General features: G+C 46.8%; 2 protein-coding genes and 1 long non-coding RNA gene across 5 annotated transcripts in view; 1 reads left to right on the forward strand and 2 right to left on the reverse strand.

Annotated features, from left to right (window-relative positions):
- kiaa0513 (KIAA0513 ortholog) lies at window positions 1-17170 on the reverse strand. 3 transcript variants are annotated; one of them, XM_023827074.2, is made up of 13 exons: window positions 17040-17170; window positions 10989-11393; window positions 10664-10763; window positions 10251-10324; window positions 9697-9767; window positions 9113-9317; window positions 8572-8612; window positions 7501-7567; window positions 7215-7292; window positions 6533-6562; window positions 3464-3544; window positions 2734-2828; window positions 1-2431 (listed from the first exon to the last, which is right to left on the reverse strand). In XM_023827074.2, exons 1-13 carry the CDS (start codon window positions 17120-17122, stop codon window positions 2382-2384), a joined length of 1380 nt encoding a protein of 459 aa, XP_023682842.2. In that variant the 5' UTR covers window positions 17123-17170; the 3' UTR covers window positions 1-2381. The 3 variants fall into 3 exon arrangements, with proteins under 3 accessions (XP_023682842.2, XP_023682841.2, XP_023682840.2); XM_023827073.2 differs by having other exon boundaries at window positions 10989-11470; window positions 17040-17135; XM_023827072.2 differs by lacking the exon at window positions 6533-6562.
- LOC140578230 (uncharacterized) lies at window positions 17155-20055 on the forward strand. Its single transcript, XR_011982326.1, has 2 exons — window positions 17155-17344; window positions 18963-20055. It is a non-coding gene; the product is annotated as an uncharacterized lncRNA (long non-coding RNA).
- ces3 (carboxylesterase 3) overlaps window positions 17448-25029 on the reverse strand; it is a 9866-nt gene continuing 2284 nt past the window's right edge. Inside the window, exons 2-13 of the mRNA XM_072698586.1 lie at window positions 24046-24241; window positions 23807-23945; window positions 22724-22857; window positions 22200-22353; window positions 21770-21874; window positions 21541-21642; window positions 20621-20761; window positions 19927-20007; window positions 19211-19352; window positions 18937-19086; window positions 17820-17898; window positions 17448-17613 (exon numbers count right to left, since the gene is read on the reverse strand). Of these exons, the coding sequence (XP_072554687.1) occupies window positions 17448-17613; window positions 17820-17898; window positions 18937-19086; window positions 19211-19352; window positions 19927-20007; window positions 20621-20761; window positions 21541-21642; window positions 21770-21874; window positions 22200-22353; window positions 22724-22857; window positions 23807-23945; window positions 24046-24241 (1589 nt within the window). The remainder of the gene's footprint in view (window positions 17614-17819; window positions 17899-18936; window positions 19087-19210; window positions 19353-19926; window positions 20008-20620; window positions 20762-21540; window positions 21643-21769; window positions 21875-22199; window positions 22354-22723; window positions 22858-23806; window positions 23946-24045; window positions 24242-25029) is intronic.

A 25029-nucleotide genomic window follows, 5' to 3' on the forward strand; every position in this document is an offset into this window, starting at 1 on the left:
TTACATCACAAAATACTTTAATTTCAAGGTTTGTAATACTTACTCTAAAGACGACATGTATTACATCTTCACTGACACAATGAGAATACTTGATTTGACTCATCCATGCAGGTCATTACCTCATGACATAAAAGGCTTCTCCAGTCACCAGAGTGAACAGAGTGGCCAAGCCCGAAACACACTGCTTCACTTCCCGTTACAACCAAACGGGCCGGTCGGTACCACAACGAGAACGGCGCTGCGGCCTCAGCTGTTTGGAGCATCTCAACAACCCGACCTTCCCACAATCCCGTGCACAGACCACAGAATGAGAGACACCGTCCGGGTGCACAAGGAAGGGGGGGTGGGGGTGCAGGCGGGACTGACGAGTCACACAACGATGGGACACAAACGAAAACACGGGAAACTGGACAATTCACAAACACTGCAACTACAAGTTAAAATACCACTAACTGTGATATACATTCAACACTTTGCTATACAGTATTTTACGCAGAAAATATATATTTTAGGTTCCTTTGTTTTGCATTTAAATTTCACATGGTCCCTGTGAAGGTCCACTATGCCAGCCTTCACAGAAAGGCTTATTGCTCACACTTATTAATGCTTACAGTTGCCCTCTTGCATTGTCATTTTGCCGTAGATGATGTGATAGTCTGGCATGTCCTTCTGAAGGGACCCACATATGTCAGCAGTAGCCGTCATTCTGTTGTTTCACAGCGAACACGTCCTACAGTCACACTCACAAAACAGTATTTGGGAAACAAGTAGTTTCACAGCAAAAAAATGGCTTTTGCAATACATTAGCTGTTTGGAATCAGGACATATATACACAAGTTTGACAATGAATCCATAAAGGAAATGCACCTTCCTTGTCTGTCACGAGGAATCGTCAGGTTAAGATGTATAATTTGATAATTCAGCCTTTAAAACTAACCTTCATGTACAAATCATCTCAGTGCCTTAAATTCCCACATGTGGGCAAATACAGAATTTGTCTGACAAACGTTTTAGAGATGCAATGTCTCAAGTTAAAATTCTGGTTATTGAAAGGAGCAATTTGCAAACTGGACCACCAATGTGCAATGACTGCCCCCTGGTGGACTGCATAGGTAAGAACATTTAAGTTACCCCGAGTCACGGTTGGTTCAAGTTGCAATGCAGCACTGTTCCTCCAATCAGTGATGAAGTCTCTGCAGATCAGGGGTGCTGCTAGAGATTGTGGACCCCAAGAAGGCCCATCACACTGGGCCCCCAACCTAGACTGATCCGATTATGTTCCAGATTTTTTAGGGCCCCTGTCACTCAGAGGCTCCTGGGATCATCCTAACTTTCCCTCTCTTTACGGCACCCTGCTGCAGATACAAACTTGCACCCTAAACTATGTCAGCTCATGCTCCCTCTCTCCCAGTGTCGGGAAACCATGTGACAGCATCCACAGTGCTTTAGAGTTTTTCTAAACTCGTGAAGAAAAACGTCAAAACGATGCACACTTCGTATACATCCATACTGCGTAAATTATTGACGGGCATGCACAATGGCATCATTGGGAGCCTACAATCACCACACAATGTAGCTACTCCCCTGGTTACAGTATCAAAAATGGGCCTGTCACAACATCAAGACGTCTATTTTCAGGTACGCTAAAGGCACTTTTAACCACATGCGCCAGAGTGCCTCAAAGCTCTGAAAGCTCAGAATCAAAGCAAAAAATGAAATCATTTACCATCTGATGCTGTGTATTATCACCCAGGACACTCAAACGGCTTTAGTGTGAGGGACCTGCTTATCTGACCCTCTCATTGGCCTCCCAAAAAAGCATCTGACCTGGGGAAAACCAATCACTGTCAATCTCAGCAGGATACACTGGACTAACTGCTAATGTTAGACTTTGCATTGGTTAGCTATAAACCCGCTACTGTTCTGCAGGAGTGTGACTGTGTAGGACGTAGGGAGAGGCACAGAACACGGCTGTAGATACGGTTCTGGGGTGTGTTAGTGGTATATCACGGTACACAGAGGCATGCAGTGTCTTTGGATGACCCTACCGGGGGGCATGCAGGGGGTGCAACGCAGGGAGAGTGCACAACTGGAGCCCATTAGGACGGAAGATACGGGACGTTCTGGAGAAATAAGCTAGTAGGCTGGTCTATCTGGAGATGAACACCAGTGAGTGGTGAAGGTTTCAGCAAAGCTGGATCAGAGAGGAATCGGCTGGGTTAAGTGAGGCAAAGTTAGAAGAACAGGGTGAGTCGAAAGCCTACAGGCTGGACTAAAGAAGAATCAGAGGTTAGCTGAAGGTGCATCGGGGGAAATCTCAGGGTTTAATGGAAGCAAAGCTGTAGGATCATCCACAGGTTTGGTTCTCCAAGCTGAGCTGTTCACTCCGCTGCCATCTGCTCTATGTGGTCACTCAGAAGCTTGTACTGCTCTGGTAGACGGAACAAAAAAAAAAATCAAAGCCTACTTACAAATTTCTGATCAGTTACAGATTTCAATAAATTGCAAATAAGGCGGCAACAAATCTATTCAGAATCATTTTCAGTGTTGTAAGGTAATAGAGAAATCGAGCGATTGTGCTTTATTTAACCGAGCATGTTTGATTTGTGAGTTAGCACAGTTGAAGCAGGATTCAGTTGGTTTGGAAGCGTGAAAATGTTATTTATGCAGTTACAGTAGAGGCAAGTTCACATAAAAGTGTGCAGGCAGGTTGACAAATAAGTGCCGGAATACCTTCATTTAAGTTACCGATGACTGCCTGCTTCTTCAGGAAATCATTACAGAGCTTCTTACTGAGTCCAAAGGCCAGCATGTTATGGGTGAACGTCCTGAGGACAGAAACGATGGTTTATGAAGATGAAGATTCACGTGAGATCGAAGAGGATTCCAGAAAGGGTGTAGAAGCTACACGCTGGGCACTGGCAGACATAACGTCAGCTGAGTGATGAAGACCAAACAGATGATGCCTGGAAGGTAGATCCTTAACCCTCCAGTGTAGCAGAGTCTGCATCTCAGTGCAACACTAATGGGGCCAAACTCAGATATTTTGGCTTCAAAGTCAGACAAATGGTCAACGTAACACCAGTGATGTGAAAACCTGAGATCTACACTTTGCACTAAGTGTCTTCATTCAGAACAATAAGTTGTGTGTCTTAAAATATCTCACCCACCTGGTTAGGTCTGCGTCATAATTATTCTCATGCAACAAAAACTACCAATTGTCTTCTCTCAGCCCAAAACCCTTTCACCAGTCCCGGCCCCAGCTCTGAAATGGGTTATCTAATGGGGCTGGGAAGATCTGATAGCTTGACAGCAACTCAAATTCAGGAAAATTAATCTGAGTTCATGTAAAAAGCTTAGTCGCTAGGCTCTTTATTTTTAAAGAGCCTGAAAACTTGCTAGATACCAGTTTGCTGAAACTTGGAGGCCCAGGGTAAGCCAAGCTTACGATTGGGTCACTCACCCAAGCTGCCCGAAGGTGATGTTCTCATTGAACCTGGAGCTGTCGTCTCGCTCCTCCTGGGTCATGTGACACCACTTCTCCCTGGGACGGCGAAAAGGCAGCATGAAGCAGAAGCTGAGCTACGACTGGGAAAGAGACTTCCCCCGATTTTCTTAGCAAAAGCCATGAAGCAGCAGTTGATGATGGTGCCGCCATTGGCCGCTAGAACTAAAACGTAAGCAAATATGCAGTAACAGAAAAGCCTTTGTACAAGATGCATAAACACATGTAATCTGCTACTCGTTCAGGTTCACGGGGTTAAGGGATGTATGAGGGAGAAACAAACAAACAAACAAATAACACACTGAATGTGTCCGGGTTCCCTGGCTATCATGGAGAGCAGGGGTAAGCACAGCACAGCCTGGAAAATTACAGTATATTTACGATGTGAAAAACAAACCTATTCCAAAGTCACATGAAAGCCCATGTGTTCTGGCATTTGGGATAAAACTCACAAGCTCATCCATGGACAATATCTAACTTCTAAACAGAGCAGGATTTAAAATTTCTCCTTTTTCATGATTTTCAAGTAAAACGTCCGTTTTTAGAGGCTCAGTCAGAAGCGCTGCTTTCGGACGAACAGCTTCCCCACGTCACACTTGGCTTTCTACTGACGACAGGACACTGCTGCCTCTGCACACGGCTCTGCAGCTGCCCTTGTGACCTGCTACTAACGCTACAAGATGACAACTTCCTGTCTGTCAATGGGGTGACAAAAACTACACAAAAAAAACAAAACAAAAAGACACCTATTGGTCTAAGCAAAATCTGCTTGTTCCCAGCATGGACTGGGTGTCTTAATCAGATTAGTGAACTTGACTGCAGAGAGATAATTGTACTGGCAGCAGCAGAACACGGCGGGGCGGGGCACTGGGGGGGTGGGAGTTGTCAGTCATAGCACCTTCCATACTATCTATAGTCTATAACCATGTGACAGGTCTTGGGGGCGTGGCTGTAAATCAAAGGGACGTTTCTTTCCATTTAAGGAGGTGGACCTGCAGTTTAACAGCGCATAAGACAGAATTACAAACACACATCTATATAGATGTCAGGGGTGGAGGTCAAAATATTTATAACAACCTTACCACAGGTCTCTGCCTCCCCTATCATGCCCATCTAAACCTGCAAGGCACCATCAGCCTGACCAACTGAGGTACGCTAGGACCCAGGGGAACAGACAGCCACATTATAAAATGCTTCCTTCTCATTGGAGGGAATATCGGTGACATGCGTCAGGAGGAAGCAGCGCTCATAGTTTGCATGAAGGGTTTGCTTGCTGTGACGGCATCTACAAGAGCATGACTGACACCTCAGTGAATTTCCTCTGGTATCCCGTGTAACAAGGTCCCTATTCAGATACATACACTGAACAAAAACAAATCTGTATACACCTGCACCATGAACCAAGAGACAAAATCACATGCTTAGATTTACACTGCAATCTATTAGTCTTCTAGCATATACAGACAATCTGGGTTTATAACTTAAAACTCACACCACAATTTCACCCCCGAACATTATTCAGGTTCTGCCTCACATTGCCCCCTAATGTAAGTGAAATGTAAATGCACAAAACTGCTTCCTTTCACCAGAGCCAAAATGTTCAATTCTTAAGACCAGTGGTTAAGTTTTACCCAGCACTTAACTAAATGTTATGACATACTCTCCCAAATGATGGGCAGATGTTAACACACAAAATACCAATAACAGAATGTCCCTTAAGCAAAGATGACAGTCAGACTCCAAACAGGAAATTCCCATTTGGATGGGTTCATTAATGGGACCAGTAAACATGCTAGAGACTGAACCTTTACCCATCATGCATTGGGCTATAGCCAAAATAACCATCATGCAATGGTCCCAAAAATGAAAGAACGGGCAGCATGCAGCGGAACGTTCCATACAGCTTATTTCCGATGCCACAACAATCCCACACAGGCTTCCTGTCTGGGTCTCTTCATGTCCGTTTTATCTTCCAACACGGCTTCCACAAAACCACAAAGCATAATGCATATATGATAAACCACAAGCGGATACACTGCGGCTGGCTTTTTGACATGTGCTGTGGACACAAGATTACACTGTTACGCAAGACTGAGGGATGCTCGAATGCAGGGCCAGCCCAAGGCACAGGCAAACTAAACAGCTGCTAGGCGCTCAATGGCCACCAGGGGGCGCCCCCATTTGATCAGCCTGCCAGAATGGAAAGGAAGATGACAAATGACAAGGGGCTCCAGTTCAAATTTTGCTCAGGGACCTGCTCAAATGTGACAATTCAATAACTAGCTTACATTTAACATTAATTATAGCCAACACTCAAAAAAGATGAAGGAGTGCTAATTAAACTGCATCTATCTCCATCAATCAGCTACTCCTCTAGTATGAATGTTAGGCCTGGCATCAGGGCTCAGGAGTAGACTTGAGGAAGCGGACCTGGGGTGTCTGCACAGGGTGGAGGAGGAGTCACATGGAGTCTGGGCGCAGAGGATCACATGACACAGCTGCGTGAAGCATTCTCCATAGCGGTGCACTGAGTATGCTCTCACGCACTCACGTGTGCCCAGCGCTGAAGTGAAAGGGACGTGGACAACCTGAACATTTAACAGCACGCCAGCACCAGGACTGGGGACCACTGGTCTGCATCCTGATGATGGAGGCTCTCCATAGGGGGGAGGGGGTGCCTTCAATAGGGGCACCAGCCCGGTAAGCAATTACTGCTCAGGTAGAATAAAGTCTGAACACCACAGCACAGTAGGACTCGCACTGATAAAACAGCATCCCAAGGTCTGACCACCCGCCCCGCCCCTGACAACCCGCCCCGCCTCTGACCACCCACCCCGCCCCTGACCACCCGTCCCGCCCCTGACCACCCGTCCCGCCCCTGACCACCCGTCCCGCCTCTGACCACCCGCCCCGCCTCTGACCACCCGCCTCGCCTCTGACCACCCACCCCGCCTCTGATTTTACTGGCCCTACTCCCCATCTCCCTCTAGTGGGGCTCCACGGGAGCAGACAGAGTGATGGACAGACCTCTCGCTTGTGTCGTCCTCGGCCGTCCGCCTGCCGCGGCAGTAGGGCACAGGGAAACAGAGGATTAAAGATGCATGCGGAGAGCGGAGGAGAGAAAAGGTACAGAGAGAGTGCGAACAAGACGTCGGCAATGACAACAGATCACCAGCAGGGGGGGCACATCCTGCCGTCTGGCAAAATGACAGTCTGACGAACAGCGAACCTCTACTAGATACACCAACACTGACATTCCTACACTTTAATACACACGTTAATACAGAGCATACTGGGGGCGTCCAATCACACAGAAGGCCACAGAGTCAGCCAATAGGGAAGACAGTCGATAGCTGATTAATAACAACCAATAGCTGATGATTTTTGGGAAGAAGGAAACATTGTTGGGCTTAAATGTCATTTTCCATTGAGTGGCACCAGAGAATGGTAGGGACATTGCAGACCCCGGGGTCTTCAGTGGTATGGCTGGACACCTGTGAGCTACACAGAACCTCACCTGTCATCACTCACACCCCTCACCTCACTACACCCTCTGGAGCATCGACACAAGCAAAACACGCTCACAGAGTCTAAGAAGACTTACAGTTGGACTTGAGCTTAAATCAGAACGACCCGATATCCGCTCAACGGTCCTATTCGGAAACCTTTCGGTCCATTAGAACCGGTCCTTGTGCCTCGCCGGACTCACCTGGTCGTGGGAGACCTCTTTTTCCTTTCGCAGTGGACGGCGTCAAAGAACGCAGCGTTCCAAAACCTCAGAGTGTGCCTTTGGGCGGGAAAGACAGAGTTTAAGGGAGCACCGTACCATTACAATATGAATTTAACCGGAGTGGTGCGGGGCTTTTCTACACCACCTTAAGAGGGCAGCAGTGGTCAATACATCTCCTTTGTAAAGAGTGCTGTCAGTACAGCTCCCTTACAAAACAAGCGAGAGCTACATCCCTACATGAGGTTGACGAGAGGGCCAGTCTTACCAGATGGGCTGCTGCTTAAGGTGTGTATAGAGATAGATCTTTTCCCCTTTCTTTTCATCAGGTGACTCTGGAGATGGCAACAGGGAGAGTCAGTGAGCAGATGAGTCACTTAATCCTTAAGTCTTATTATTTATTAAGCAGACGCTTCTATCCAAAGCGATGTACGATTGAGAAAGCAGGGAGCGACTGGGGATTAAGGGCTAAAGGGGCCGATGATGAAACCAAACCGCCAACGCTGGGATTTGAACCGGGAACCATCCGATCTCAGGCACAGTGCCCTAACCTGCTGAGTCACGCAGTGGCCTCTTTCACAGCAGGCACAGTGCGCACTGGAGGAACAAGGCTAAGCACTGCGATAAGTGGCCTGCGAAATGACAGCTGCCCACAACGGGGAAGACGGGGAACAGAAGGAGAACAGGAGGAGAACTGAAGGGTGGCCACACACACGCACGCACACACATGCACACGCACGCACGCACACACACACACACACACACACACACACACACACACACGCACACAGGACACCCTGAGGGGCCATTTCAGGTGCAGGAAGTAAAAATCCAGACCAAGCTTTTGCTTCAACCAACCGGTTGAATACTCTGTGATTGTGACTCTTCATACACCAGTGGTTGGTTGGAACAAAATCTTGGTCTGGATTTTTACTTTCTGGACCTGAAATGTCCATCTCTGAAAGCCATGAGGTAACGGGAAGGGGGCACACAGGGAGGGACGCATCAACCGCCCACACAGAGCCGGGGCAGGAATCGAACCCACATCCCTGGAGCTGTCATGGCAATGTGCCACACAGTGGTTGAGTTGCGCAAATATTTCAAGGGGGTGGTGGGACTTGTTTGGGGTCCTCGACAATACAATTTATGGGGGGGGGCGATCGCATGGTCAATCCTCCAGTTGAGCAACCCGATTTATAATCAGTAGATTTATCTTTATGTGATATTATCCAATTTAGAGGGATGGTGAGGAAAGGGGTGAAACCCATGAGCAGCCCATGACAGCTCCAGCGTGGGTGCTGCCCACCCCCCACCGAAAGGAAACCCCGTGGTGACATACCGGGCTTCGGGGGTTCCCCTTCCGCCGGGCTGCTGGCTTCCCTGAGAAGAGAAACAATGAGCGCATACTTCAGAACCAGCGCGTGTGGAAAAAGCCCGCGGTCGGCACTCTGTGCCGATGCCGGCTTCAGCGTTCCTGGGAACCGCCGCACGGCGCGCCTGCACTCAGAGAGCGGCCACTGTCAGGCACACAAGCTCGTCAGGCTAAAAGAGCATAAGCATCCACCAAGCATCCGACTCAGCTTCTCCTATAAAGAAAAACCTACAACCATGTCAGTCACACGCTTCATTAAGGAAATGTAACAGATGTGCTGTTAAAGGGTAAATACACCTATATATTATCATACATTTCCTAAAAACTACCTACTTCTGAGCATCTGAAACTGATCCTTCTCATGAAAAAGTTTTTAAAAATGACGATGTAACAATCACATGGTACTTGAAATTAAATTAAAGGAAAAAGATCAATGATGTACGAAAAACTGTCCATTTTGTGGTCGGCTGCACGGCACTGTCTCTAGACGCAGAGAGACGCCCCTCACTCGCTCGTGCTGGCAGACGGCCTCCTCAGCTTGCTCTCCAGACCCCCGAAGAAGCCCTTGACGTCGCTCCTGGCCGAGCTGTTCTTTAACAGCCTCTCCGCCATGTCCTTCTTCCCAGACAGCCAGGTGTTGGCACTGCGCAGGTAGGAGTCGATGCCCCCAGACGGACGTTCCAGGAGCTCCGTGGGGGACAGTTGTGACTTCCCTGGAAAGGTCACAGGTGATGCTGACAATAGTGGGGAAAGTAGGAGTGACTCAGGCCAATCGATTGATTGATCAGAATGAAAATTGGGAAAAAAGAGAAAGAACTAGACTTGCCAAGGAGAAATATTGGAAAACTACAGTAAATCCTGCCCTCCGAAACTCACAAAAAACATCGGGAACATGAAAGGCTACTTCAGAGCAGCAGGGGCAAGTTGAGGAATTCTGCCTAACTAACATGAGACTGATTTATGATCTGGGCTGAAGCATAATCGAAAGGGAATGCAGGTTGATTTTCAGCATCTCGTAGCACGGAGTAGCATGTCGAGCGTGTGAACGCGGTCACGTGCAGAGGGGAGGACACACGCTGCGTCGCCGCTTACCCATGTGGTAATACGTGAAGCACATGGTCATGAGGTTCTTGGCCGGACCGTAATCATCCATCTGGTAGCATCTGCCGATTACACAAAGCCAGCATCATTCCAGCGCCGTCGTCACGGCGACGTCTGTCCACCAGCAAACAGCACTGCTTGTCTACTGTTTGCAGACGACAGCTGCGAGATGTTTATGCAAGATTGTGCAAGCCTTTAGGAAATACTGCCCCAGCATTGTGTAAGTGCGGCCTGCTTCTAGTAACAGAAACTCGCCCCCAGACTTTAGGAATCTTACAATCACTACTGGTTTCCTAAAGGGGGCGAGTTTCTGTTGCTAGGATCAGGCCACAGTTAGAGATTCTGAGGTTAGTTTTGTGGGGGGGAACATGAGGGGCCATAATTCATATAGAGGGGCCAGTCTTTATAATTAGCCAATGATATGCTTTGAACTGGTGAGTGATGAGGGACGGGACACACTGGGGGCCAATCAGCTCTCAGCTTGGGCCAGTGCCCTCTGAGGCCCCACCCCTACAGGAAGTGGTTCTTTAAGTCTTTCTACTCACTCGAACAGGACGACGGCGAAGGCCTGGACCAGCCTGTAGAAGGTCTGCTCCGACACACACTTTGAATGGCAACGCTGTGAAGACATCATCTCTCTTTAATTACTGCACAGCCAAATGAGTCAAATTCAGTGTCCCTGCCATCTGGACACTCTCCACTTATCCTGTGTGATTTTGCTTGGTAAATAAAGCACATGCCCTCATGGGATTTCTCCTCAAATTTTTTTTGCTAATGACTGGACAAAAGAGGCCTTGTAAACTCATAAATGAGTGGGACAAACATTCACTGTCAGTTACAGGCTAATATAATTCCCTTCCCATTGGTTACCCGACTGTTTCCCATTGGCTGGATATGCCTGCATACAGGAAGACCGCCATAAGAGTAAATAAGGAGTTCCACACTTGAGCAGCCATACCTGTGCACTGACATACTTGGCAAACCACTCCCTGCCCTTGCTGTTTTCTCTGCTGCACAGCTCCCCGAAGCGTGCCTTCTCCTCCTGGTCAAAGTCCTCCCTGTGGAGAGGCAGGGATCAGAGCGTCCAGTTATCCAGTTATATTACACCTGTTTTGTGCTGAAATCTGTGCAATACACTAACTAAAGGGAAGCTGACCTAACCCCTTTGATTCTGAGTGCTAGCTAAATGCTAGCCAGTCATAATGCTAGTCCCTCCATCTCAGATCTGCAGATCTCTGGTTCTACACCCCAAAGTACGGCAGCTTTCCAACCTGTCGTCTCACCTGCTGTGGAACACCTTCTCCACGTAGTTCTTCATAAACTCCCTGCACTCGGCTGCCTCAGACCCCGCCTCCTCCGCACTGTGATTGGACGACGAGGATGAGCGCCGCGAGAAGCTCCGGGTGCAGGTGGGCGACTCCGCCCCCTCGTGCTCGCTGTCCGCGGACTCCGTGGCCTCGCTGCCGTTGCCTTCTTCCCCGTCACTGGATCCAGCCCCAGAAGGTGCGGTGCCCGGCTGGGCCCCGGACAGACCGAATGCTGTGGGTTCGAGGGGTCCGCACTGCATAGCCAGAAGGTCGGCGGCGTAGCCAGGTCCGCCCTGGGGGGCGGGGGGGTACGTCTCCTCAGCAGAGGGCGGCGTGTCAAAGTCAATCAGGTTGCCCACGGCAACCCCGTCCCTCTCCATGCTGGAGCCAAGGGGAGAGAGGAGTGGCGAGGGAGTCCTACCACGCAAGTTACTGCTCACTACAGCCACAGGAGGTCGCTGTAGAGACAACCCAGAGGGAGCACAGTCTTTATAAGAGCCATCATCTACCATTTACATATCATTAGCATGGTTAGTTTATTTTGTCCATAGCAACAGACAATTGAGGGTTAGACGGCAGCCCTGCAGCAATGCGGCTTAAGGGCCTTGCTCAGGGACCCAAAGGTGACATCACTCTGCCAGCCACAGAAATTGAACTGGCGACCTACCAATCATGGACAGAGTCCTAACTTACAGACACTAGTGTTGTAGTCAAGACCGCCTAAACCGAGACCATTACATTGCCGAGACCGGAGGGTATCAAGACCAAGACACTGCCGAGACTTGAGGGTACCAAGACCAAGACCAAGTCCAAGACCAAGACCAAGACACACTAAGGCGAGACCAAGACCAAGACTGGTCGAGACCAAGACCAAGACCAAGACCAAGACCGAAAACAGACTAGGGCTAGAATCGACATCACATTACCCAGATCAACTGTAGAGAAAAAAGGCATTGCTGTAAAGTGTCATTACTCGTTAAATCAAATTCATGTTATCTTTTCAATTATATTGTCCGTATGTCCATATGTCTCTCATTTAAAATCTCCCAGATTTGTCATAGTTACGAGACCTGATGGAAAATAATATTCTCAGCAATCCTCTCCTATAACCATTTTATCAAGGGAAAGAGATGGGATGTACCAGAAAGATGTTCATATTAAGTCTCTTATACCAGGGACAGAGGCCTCGGGTAAGCTATGAATACAGCTATGTAATGATCCTTTGCTTTGAATTGAAGAGAATGAGCCTCCAGATTGACTTGCACCTCCAAGACCGTGCTTTCTAATCAATGTAAAATACCTAATTTATTTGAATTATAACTATGCTATAGACTTTGCCGACATTTTCGGACATTTTTTTGCCGATGTATGATACGATGTGTATGATGTTTGTGGACTGTGAAGCACTGGCAGTGTCCGTGGAGAAAATGTATAAAATGTAACGTTTTTGAAATGGATGCATCTGACTGGTTGCATTTGAATTGAGGCGCGTAATAAATAATGATACTGTTCTGTGAGGATGTGCAGTTTTCTCTTTTTTTCCCCATCCCATCGAGACCGCTATGTCCGAGACCAAGACAAGACCGAGACCAAATAGAGTCGAGACCAAGACAAGACCGAGACCAAATAGAGTCGAGACCAAGACAAGACCGAGACCACAAAAAATTGGTCTCGAGACCGGTCTCGAGACCAAGACCGGTCTCGAGAACTACAACACTAACAGACACCCATGGCCCCCAATCTCACACCTGCTAATGTACCCTTAATGAACCCCGTTTGGGGGGAGGGCAGATGCTGATGTTACAATTCAGACATCCTCCCCCTCAGGCTGATGGAACTAATCAAATCGTACTTTTCCACTGGCATTGAGGAACCAAGCTGTACCGGAGCTGGGCCACGAGAGACTAGTTACAGTGCGGTTCCAGCTCGATCCGGTTTTCCACTGCAGAAGGGTCCACTGCAGAAGGGTCGGCTCGGAGACGGCGTTGCTGGGTTTGGAGAGCGACAGTGACGTAAAACTGAAGAGATGCTTATTTACTGTTCACAAGATGTACATCATAATTTACTATCTGCTAATTTCCACGACCAAATCTGAGAGAATCGCTGTCTTATGTCAGCATCAAATGTCAGTGAAATTAGCATTCACTTGCGTAAATTTATATTACAAAACTATTCCGTTCAGCTGTTCTATAGTATGTTTTTAAGTAGGAGGTTGGAAATATTTAAGTTCAGAATTATAATAATATTGAATAAAATATAGAATATGCTCTTTTACCTTCAGAAAATCCATGCATATTGACACAGAACACCAGTATCACAGAACCCACTGCATTTTGACCAATCAGATGGTGGCGATGCAACCAGCTTGGTTTGGTCAGGCTTTTGCCCCTGCTGGTACGCAGAGCCATGTCAGGGTGAGTACGGCTCGGGTTCGGCTCGGATCATTTACAAACGCAAACTGTCAGTTCGGGGTTCAGCTTGGTTCTTGGTGGCAGTGGAAAAACGTCAAAAGTCTACTTGATCTAGTATTTCCATGTGAAATGTGTTTATTAAAAGAAACACTGAACAGAAAACAGGACTGTACACTTATATAGCTAGACACTCAAATAACAGCATGACACACAGGCACAAACAGAAACACATATATGCCACAAAATGATCTCTAAGCCCTACGTTACACAAACAGGACGGTTGCAACAGGAGAGATATAAGCTCCTTATGCCATCTATAAAGACACAGTCATCGTGTTGCTTACCTGCTGTGTTCTTCCAAAGTGACTCATAGTTTCACAGATTTACAGCTACATGTTTCACAGAAACCAATTAGGTTAAATGCTTTGATCAAGGGTACAACAGCAGCGGCCCTACAGGGAACAGCGGCTCTACAAATCACCACCGCAGTGTTGTTGGTTTTTTTTAAATCCCACAGTTCAGAGGGAAACACCATGCCTCACCAAGCAGTGTTCACCAAGCAGTGCTCACCAAGCAGTGCTCACGCAAGCAGTGCTCACCATTAGCCCTGGATACAACACAGGGATCCCAGAATTCAGTGCATCCTGCTACGACGTGTCCTATCTACACCTGTGCATCGCCATCGCACCTCCCAATGGAATAAAACCGCCACCATCCCCAGGATGAAAGTGGCTCTTCTCTGGCATGTGTGGGCGGGAGGGGTGGAGGGGGGGGGGGGGCTGTCACGATCCCGCTTTTCGTCTCATATCGTGTACCACCGCACGGTGGAAGCACTCTGCTCCCTCCCGGCCATCCAAGGCCCCCCCCCCCCTGATGGAATGGGACCGGTTATGCAACCGGGGACTGCAAGCGCATGACCCAACACGGCCGGGAATGACACTGCGGTGGAAGCAGCAGCGCAGGACGGACACACACTGTCAGGCTGCGCCGCTCGCTACCCCGAAGGAGCTTAGATTTACTGCACATGTGGTGAGCAGGTTACTCACAAATATTATGTGATGGATCCTAAACCATTTGAACAGGTGACCAGTGAGCTGCCAGAGGAGAGATGACGTTTCTGTAGGTGCCTGGATGCCCCAGTAGGGCTTCCGTGAGAGGAGACTCCCTCTGATGCTCTCGGAAATACGATGCGGGGGGGGGGGGGGAATGCTATGCCTTCCAACGGGGGCTGTGTTCAGTGGACTGTGTAAGGAGCAATGTTTCCACCTCTGTGAGCAGATACCCCCCCCCCCCCCGACCCTGCCAATACCGCACCATGCTCTGAATCAGCTTTATGATGCTGGGCCACATACTCCCACTGCAGACCTGCGCACTGGGCCACTGGGCTGGCAGCAGGGCGGGGGGTGGGGGGTGGGGGGCTGGGGGCAGTGTGCTTTTAGAAAGGGCCTCCCTCATTGCAGATAAACGCCTCGTCCAGTATGTGCCTGTAACCAATGAGCACGACCCCTTCCTCTTAATAAGCGCTAACGTCATAAACGATGCAGCGCTCAAACACGGAGCGGGGTTCAAATCCCGGCACCCCGCCACAGTACCTGGGAACGATCTGACTGATCCAGACAAACACACAGTCCTGCTTCTTAACCTCATGACATCAGCTTTACTATAAGAAGAATGTACGATGATAGCATCTTCACAAAGATAAAAGCCACAAGTAAGTGGTGAGCATGCCCTTCGTTTCATTCAGAGGAGCCCTCCACATGAATTACTCGTTATGTAGTTCGCAACCCTCACCAAACGTGGGCAATGCCACACAGGAGAAGCGAGGGGGCTGGCACGCATTCTGACGCAGCAGCACCTACAATCTCTCACCAGCTAATTGCACACGTCACAGCAGCGATGCAAAAGCGTGACTCGCAAGCCGTCGGCAGGGAGCCCTATATCCGTCAGACCGTCACAGGCGTGCCGCTTGCTGGGTAACAACACCAGGGCGGCAGTTTACTGAGGAAATCCGGCCGGCCGGCTTTCCGAAGGCCCACGAGCTGCATCACTGACACGGACGAATCTTACAGCCTCAGTAATTTGCCGAGTTCCCTGAACCAATTCAGCCTCTCAAGGATCCATCTACCCCAGGCTGCCTCTTACCGGTCAATACACAGCAAGCTCCACAGAGCCAAAAGTAAGATAAATTAAACCTAGCGGTAAAGGTCAAGCATTGATAAATGGGTACAGAAATAGCCTTTGTACCCTTGGAACTGCCCCCCCCCCACCCCTTGATAAAACTCTTCAAAATGGCAGGGTGGCCCCTCTTCTCTCTGTCACCCACTAACCACACATCACACCATGTCACTTGAGAGGAACGCCACTCTGTGAGATAAGCCCCATGCTCACCCCGGCCAGGCATGTCACCGGCCAGGGAATAAAGGAAGAGGAGGAATGAAGGCAAACTAAGCACAAGTGGCTGGTTAAAACTCAGCAGCAAGGTCATTCAAAGGTGCGACATCATGTATGGCAGGTCTCCAAAGCAATCTCACAAAGAGCACACCCACTCGCTCGCCCATACTGATGACGTCCGCAGGAGTCTGCAAAACAAGGGCACGGCATGCTACACGCCTAATACCATAAATGATTTCAACGTCATATCCCCTCTACTGTCATGCTAAAAGATTTGGATATTGTGGTCGACTCTTCTGACCAGTGTTATCGCAAAGTTAACGGTCCAAAAAGTGTATTAAAATTCTGCGGTAATGGGCAGGCTCGTGCACGCTGGTTTTATGCATTACACTTAAAGTCATTCATAAAATCAATACATTCGGTGATTAATAGACACGTTTTCAGTACTTTGCATGTAACATGAGTTCAATAATCCATATTATTAGAAGTCCATGTCAGAATGTTGTTTCTTGACCTAGCCTTTTGTAATAATAATAATAATAATAATAATAATAATAATAATAATAATAAAATAAATGAATGCAGATGTATTACTATATTGACGAAAAAAGAGCAACAACAAGAGGTACTATTAATGGCATTAGTATTACTGTTGTCAGTTGGTAATATAAGACTAAGCCCTACCGAACCCTTTATATTGGCGCATGCGCTGTCCAGGCGTCACCTGAAGTCCCTCCATGCATTTAAACAGATGCTTATTAAGAGCTGTTTTAGCTTCGGTCGGGACAAGTAACATCAGTCACGCTATACAAGTTGGCAATCTGTAAATATACTAGCGCCACATTGTACCTGGTTATAGATATTAGTGAAGATTTTAAAACGTGAACGCTTCAGTTTTACTTTGACTGCATTGACTGCGCTGTCAAAACAGACGCACTTAAAACAACGCGGTTAAGCGGCTGGCTATTTTCAAACATGTTTGTTACATGGTTTGTTACAATCTAAACATGGAATCAGAAATACACTGTCAAGAAATGTCACCGTTTACTTAGCTCACTGCGCGGCATCATTACAGCTGCTGGAACGGCTGTTTAGTACTTGACATTTAAATGCGTGAAAGAAGCAAAACGTCAACATAAAACTCACTACTATAAAACCAAGCATAATGTATACTGAACTAAGCAGCGGTTTCTTTTTAGTTTAATAATACGTGAAGTCTGCTTACCGATGATCTCTTCCCAAAATTGAGAGAAGGCAATTGAATTCAGTTGCATACGCTGCTGGATTTCGCAGGTTCTGCAGGCGCATGCGCGCCGACGCCGCACGTCCTGAAAACCACGTGACGTCGGTACACGCTTTCGTTTTGTGCGGGAGTGGCCGGTCTCCTGTCTTCGCGCCTGATTGGACGCGCGACTCACGACGTCTCAGCAGCACGATGCACGGCGTGATAGTGCCGCAAGGATAAGTTCGGGAAAACGCAAAGGAACTGAATAATTAACCAAAACATACATGAACCAGGTCACAACACTGGTGAGTACAGCACACTTTAATGTCAGCTGAAGCATATTACACTACACGCCATGCATGGAGAATTGTGGACTGCATCCAGCTGATGCTAGGATCAGTTTCCAGGTCAAGGTTTCATGTTCGCTGCTAATTTCTGGGGAAGTTTGACAGTGAAAAAGTGCATCTGTTCCTGCTTCAGCTTCCGGTCTGTTGTTTGTTCTAAACCTAGGTTAAGGTACTCTTCAGATTCCCCATAGACTGGCCACTCCACAAGCCCTGGCCCATTGGGTGAACTGTGTGAGACAAAACCAACAACAGGGTCTGATTCAGCACTGCCTCACTTCATAACAAATATGTCTTAGTGCAGTTCATATATAGAATACATTAATTAAAATGCAGTTTCTGCTTACACTGATGTTAATAGGTAATACCAGTTAGGCGCTCCCATTAAAGGGACTTTTCACAAGATTAACACATTGAAATGAGAAGTTTTCTGTACCCGCTGCGGGCAAAGTTGGCCCAGTATGCCATCATCTTCTTTGACAGCTCCTTTTCCTCTTCGGTGACGTGTCTGATTTCTGTGTCATTTATGTTCATGGATATTAAATATGGAGGAATACATGAAAAACAGTTACATAACTTGAGGGAGGTTTAATCCTTTGGTGGTGATGGCTTTATGAAATAGAAACCTCAAACAGGACATTTTAAGCCTAAAAAGAAAGTGTATGTTATCCATCTTGCATATTTTCTTATTTCAATGTGCGGAAAGCCTTAATCCAGGAAGAACAAGGCATGAGACAGGGGACACCCTGGACAGGATGTCATTCCCTCACAGGGCACAAGGCAGGGGACACCCTGAACAGGATGTCATTCCCTCACAGGGCACAAGGCAGGGGACACCCTGGACAGAATGTGATTCCCTCACAGGGCACACATATGCTCACAGTTACACAATATGGGGAAAGTAGAGTCTCCAGGTCATCAAAACTGGAGAGCCCAAATTACATACCACAAACACTGGAAAAGCAGCAAAACTCCACACTAACAGAGGAATTTGAGAATCAAACCCACCACTGTAGAAGTGTATGACCCACTAAGACATCATAGTGCCTTAGATTCACATCTTATATATTTATTTTTACGTTTCTTGGCCTATCACAATAATATACAACCATTTAATTTACAGCAACACAGTGTATCATGATACATTTTCCTGCTGTGCAAAGGCATTTTTTCACATTTCCAAACAGTCTTGCTGTGTTAGTGAATGGGGATTTTTATATACATATATATGATTCAGAGAACCATTTCATGCCAAACGCCTTATGCATTCTGTAGATCTTTCCAGCCATATTTTTTTCCTGAAGCTGTTGGCTTTAAGTAAGTTGCTCAAGGCTAATGCAGGACACCCAACACCTCCAGGCTGGGTGGTTTGAAGTCCATCTCTATCCTGACTATGTGCAGTTTGCATGCTCTCCTTGTGTCTTGTCAGTTTCCTCCCACGGTCCAAAGAGATGCAGTTAGGCTAGTTGGCATCGCTAAACCACCATATGCCTGCGTGTATGTGCCCTGGGAAAGACTGGCACCAGTAATGCCTGCAGAAACGCCTGCGTTACCTGAACCTGTAGTCTCTCCATTCCAGAACGGAGCTCCGAAGACGAAGTAGATATCATCACCATGGTCGGCCTTGACAAAGCTGGGCCTGATGTTTTTGAAAACGGCCGGGGGATGCTGGAACTCGTACAAATATACAGCCCCCCCTGCATCTGCGCAAGAGAGGTGGAGGCATTGAGGTACTGTGAACGGTGTCGTGAAGGTCAGCCCATGACTCGCCGCTTGGGAAGGAACACAGCGCTGTGCCCACAATACTCTCAGCTCCCCCAGACTTACTTCTGTGGTAATTAGCCACTGTGATGGTGGGAAAGACCATGAAGAGGTCGCCCAGTATTTCAGTGAACACGTCTCGCACTTTCTCCGGTGTGTCAGCATCTCGAAAGTATTCTGCGACAATTAGCTCATCCATACCTGCAGCCTGAAAGAGGGATTCAGCGTGAGGCCTCACAGACCTCCTATGCACCCAGACAATGCAGGTTTTCTGCTGTCTCCTACAGAAAGAGGTCTGTCCAAGTCTGGAGCAGAGACTTCATTGGGTGGGGTCTGTCTATCTGATAAACCCAGTTAACCTGTCAAAAGTTGCAAAGATCTACATCTTGGGTTACACACCTAGCTTTGTACAAGTTAGTAAACATAAATCAATATTTTTAGTGTAATATATACATGTCAACAAACATCCTATTTTCAGATATTATGCCGACTATTCAGTCTTTACCACAAAATACAGAAATCCAGATCTCTGCACATCTGCGGATTTTTTTTTAAACGAATATTGTCAGTCAAATACACATTACAATCATTTTTATTTGAGTGATTAATCTGACCAAGAGTCATGCATTTTATATTTGAAATCCTTGTGGGTTACAGGACCTAACAGATTAATCTGTTTGCTCTGCTAAGTCTTGAAGCACTTGGTGCTGGAAAATGGAACGTAACGTAAAAATCTGTGTTATATGGAGAAGAAAAATGTGTTTAGGGAAGAAACAGCTCACCCATCCCTGAAAAATCCGATTTAATATAGACTTGACTTTCTGCTTGTCCATACCCTCTTCCCAGTCAGGAGAAGCAAATGCCTGAGACAAAACCAAAAATAATTGGAATAAAATCATGTGTGATAATTATATCAGGTGATGAATGACCCTTCATTGTTTTGACTGTATTGCAATGTCTATGAACTGATGGTCGAGTGTTACGTTTCTAGTCTTTTTCCTGTACATAATAATATCGGGTGAAATCTCTCATGAACGAAAAGAGACACACAAAACCCACAAACTATGTTTCCATCCACTAGATGCGTTTACTCTTAGCGACAAAACAAAAATGCGCATCAAAACTTTAGCGAAATTTCTTGTGATCATCACGTTTCCATGAAACTGACTTTTATCGAGAAAAAGAAGCATGTGTAATGACGTAATATCCGAGGAAAAAAGAAAAACTCTTTCAGGCACGTTTCCATTCGGAACTGCACATGTATCTATAAAATGTGTATATTTTACTTCTCTTATTTCCATATCCAAATAATAACGGTGACAGAACAAAATGGAAAGGATATACAGGCAATCCCCGGGTTAAGAACGTCCGACTTACATACAACTCGTACATACGAATGAATTGCCATAAATCCTATTACATTATTCGCTGCAGGTGCATTACTGTGTGGGTTAGATCGCAGCAAATGCGACTTGCCTTAGTGAGTATCCAGCCAAACTCATGGTTAGTCACACCTAGAAGAATTGGGACCTTAGGGAATTTCTGGCTTTTGAAAACATCTTCTATGGGTTTTTCCAGAAAATATCCATCCACCGTCGACCCCAGAATGATTTCTTTCTGAAAGACATTATCATCATGTCCAGACAGGTGAAGCCATATAGTGTCCAGAAATTATGGATGTGCACATGAATTTTGCACAATTAACTACACATGGCCTGCATCTTTGTGTGTTGTTAAGGATACGATATACCAAGATGCCACTCAGGGCCGGCCATGGATGTTCTGGTGCCTGTCCCACCTCCCACCCCCCCAAGCAACAGAAGACAAATTTGGTCAGTTCATTAAATATATTAAACATATTTCAGTAGCACGAGGCATCTGGCTGCTAACTAGCTAAATAACTAACATCACGGAACGCAACCACAGGTATTTCTTAAAAAAAAAAAAAATCCGCTGTTTTGTGCCCCCTAATCAAATAGTTTTTGGCTGCAAAGAGTACCCAGGAACAACTAATTAACACATAAAAACTCCAAGATATCTGGTAAAATATGGAACTATCTTATACATGCAGCACAATTAAATGAAAATCACTGTGCTGCAGAAATCTATAAGAGGACTGTGTGTCATCGTGCCCAAAACGACTCCAAATAAGCCACAAAATAAGGACATTAATCATGAAGGCCATTGTGTTGTGCTGTAGCACTTTTGTTCCTAAGTTTTCTTCAACAGAAACAGTTGCACGGTGATAACGAAAGCGTGCTTGGGTCCAGAACATTAAGCGTAATGTGGGTATAGACCAGCAGGGAAGTTGGGGAAAGGGGACAATCGTGCTCAGGGACAGTGCAAGGTAACTGGGACAAGTGTGAGTACGGCTTCATTTTATCTTAAATTCTCACCGCTTTGGTAGCTTGTATGATGTCCTCCTCAGTCTTCTGCCTCATGCACTGAACCAGGTGTTCTGTAGAATCACTGTCACATGCAGTCAAGTTGGCCACCGCCTGTAGGGAGTGGTGAGAACGTCACACAGCATCGAGTATGAACCTGATGATCTAATGAAACATCATTAGCATGAGGTCATCGGGAAGCTGCCAAAGTTATTGGATAAGACTTTGGCTGACAGTAAACCTTTGCGAGGATCAGTGGACTGTTGGTGAACAAGATATGCACTGTTGCCACTCCACTCTGGCAGATCGCTTTGTGGAAAAGGCCGGATGACAATGGTGAAAGGACCTAGGAAAAAATAAATCAGCTTATCCTGTGACACTCTTGATCTTATCTACTCCCATAACTGAGGAGTTAATTCGCAGAACTCACCAGTCCCCATGTAATCTGACATAGAACTTTCATTAAATTTCCAAAATACATTAAGTCGAGAGAAAGTTTCTCAAAAATGTCTGTACTAAATAATTTTCACAACTCTTCTATTCAGTTGTGCTCCATACTGGTTTATCGGTTGTGCCTGGATGAGTAAAAAATGGGAAATATCCTCAAATAACTCTGTGCTAGATTAAGCAGATCTATGACGAATTTGTGGTTTTACCCCCCAGAAACTCACAAGCAATGATACGCTGATCCCCCCGGCAGATTCTCCAAATATGGTGACGGACTGTGAGTCTCCCCCGAAACTCTCGATGTTCGCCTGGACCCACTGAAGGGCAGCAATTTGGTCCAGGAAGCCCCAGTTGCCTCTGGCATACTCATCTCCAGTGCTGCCGTAATTAAATAAATATATATGTGCAAATATACACTATGTATTCATCTAAAAAGCTGGGGATAAAATTCCATGATTTTCCAGCGGGACTTTGCATTCAAAAACCAGATAAGAAAAGATAAGATATGAAAAATCTGATAAGATAAAATTTATTAAACTCAGGGGGAAATTCTTTGGTGATAAAGGTGCACATGAACTAGAGACATCTTTAAATATCAGTAGCTGTTAAAAAAAACAATCCCCAAACAGGACTATGTGGACTATTAGTGAATAGATCTTCCCAAATCATAGCGAATAACTGATATATGCCGGTCGTTTGGTACTTGCACATCCTTAGTTGTCTCCTGCACTTATTTCATTTAATGTACCTCAAGAACCCCAGGATTCCAAGCCGATACTGGATCACAACCACGACCACATGCTGGTAGGCGGCCAGCGCTGAACCGTCAACCTGCGCAGCCCCGCCGAAGGCCAGACCGCCCCCGTGGATCCAGACCATCACCTAAGCAGTGGAGTCGTGCATTTGCTCACTTTCTGCTGTGTGTAAGCTTAAAACCCTCACATCTGCATTCAGCTTTTCATTCAAATAATTATCCCTTAAAACTTGTGAATCATTTGAAAGTGTGGCGTGCACTGTTCTCCATGTGAGTGCTCTTGGTACTTGCCTGTATAAGTGTTTGCTTTGGTGACGAGGATGCACCTCTGTGTTTAATCTTCAGTGCATGTACCCCGTATCTGGCTTGATTCATTTCTGTTTAAGCAGCCGGGGGCGTATGCACTGTGCTGCTTGTGGGAGTTATACTTACGCAAATATGTTATGAGGGCAGAACCAAAAATGATTGGTTCAGAAACATAACCAATCAGGTATAGAGGAGGTGGGACCAAAACATCTGATTGGTTGGGCCTGCCTCCACTAGTTGCTTGGATCCACCTCCCCTACAATCTGATTGGTTATCTTTCTGAACCAATCATTTTTTGTTCTACCCTCAGAACTTTTTTTGTAAGTAAAACTCCCATGACCCACTCTGCTCAGCCTTCTTTTCTGTATTACACTGAAAACTCAGCACTTCCCTGTAGTTGGCTAATGACTCCATGTTACCTTCCCCTATTCTTTCTACTCAGCCTTTTCACGCCTTTGTTCCTGCAGATGTGTACCTGAACTGCTCTCCCAGCTTGGCCACATGCCTGCTTGACCTTGATATCTAAACCAGTATCTACTTTTGAGGCCACCTTCTTGGGACACTCAGCCATTGGCTGATACCAGGAAGCTCCCAGAGGTGATAGAATGGCCACACATATGAAGAGTATCTCCCTCCTGTTATCAATAAAACACGAGCACCTGGAGAACAATAGTGCAGCCCCCAGAGGATTCCCTATAATAATCTCGTTTGTCATGTGTGTCAGAGGCTCGTAAACATTGTGCGTGCTGAGTGTGTGCGGTTTAATCTTACAGGTAATCTCTCTTCAGCAGACCGGTCACTGGGGGTATATACATTAAGGTACAAACAATCCTCTGATACAGGTGATTCAGAAACATTCATGTTGAGCATTCTTGAAATTTCCGCCAAGATGGCGGGGTTTTGTATACACCTGTGGTGGAGAAAAACATTACGAGTAAAGAGGACGAACGTTATATATTTAACCCGATTCGCTCCCCCAAAGATACAGCCTGCTAAGTAAACACACTCACATGGCAGGCTGCTGTGTAGCATCTCTCACGCCCTCCCACGCTAATGGGGGCTGGGGGGCCGCCAGACGCAGGGGCCCCACCGGGGGGCGGGCGAAGGGGATGCCCAGGTACTGCTGCACCACCTTTTCCATGCCGTCCGCCGTGACGTACCGCCCCCGCAAGGTGCCATTTTTGATGGAAACCACTGGACCATCATCTGTAGGGAGTATTTTACATTTGAATTTATTTGAAACAACACATTTTTTTTTGTGAAAGTGATACCAGACCAAGTGGAGGTTAAGGGTCTTGCAAAAGGACCCAACAGTGAAATTACTCTCTCTCCCATCCATCCATCCATCCATTTATCCTTCTGGGTCACTGGGGGTCCAGAGCCTATCCCAGAAGCTATGGGCACGAGGCGGGAAACAACCCAGGAATGGGGAGCAGCCCATTGCAGGGCACACTCACACCTCACACCGTCTTTGGACGGTGGGGGGAAACTGGAGTACCTAGAGGAAACTCCACGACGACACGGGGGAAACACACAAACATGTAACCCAGGCAGAGACTCCAACCCGGGTCCCAAAGGTGTGAGGCAACAGTGCTAACCACTGCACCACCATGCCGCCCCAAAATCACTCCCTTAACCCTGGGATTTGAACTGCTGACCTTCCAGTCAGGGACGCCTGCCCACTGAGCCCCACCTCACCTCACCTCACATGCTGAGTACATGCATTCCTGTGTCACTCACACTATAGCAGAGGATCTTTTTAAATGCACAGTTGAATTGCCCTTAAACAAACGTGTCTGATTCTCAGTACATTTTTAGATCCAGTTAATAAGGTACTGTGTGCTCATTCTGCCATTGCAGAAATCCATTGTGTTTGCGGACAGCAGTACGGTAGTGCTTGTTAACTAATGCAGGACAGCTTCAAAAAGTGCAGGTTATCTGATGTTCACGTTTGTCCTCTCGATGCCATTCATCTAAGTCAGTGTTTCTCAGTC

Source organism: Paramormyrops kingsleyae, chromosome 13, assembly GCF_048594095.1.
Source record: "Paramormyrops kingsleyae isolate MSU_618 chromosome 13, PKINGS_0.4, whole genome shotgun sequence".
NCBI lineage: Eukaryota > Metazoa > Chordata > Actinopteri > Osteoglossiformes > Mormyridae > Paramormyrops > Paramormyrops kingsleyae.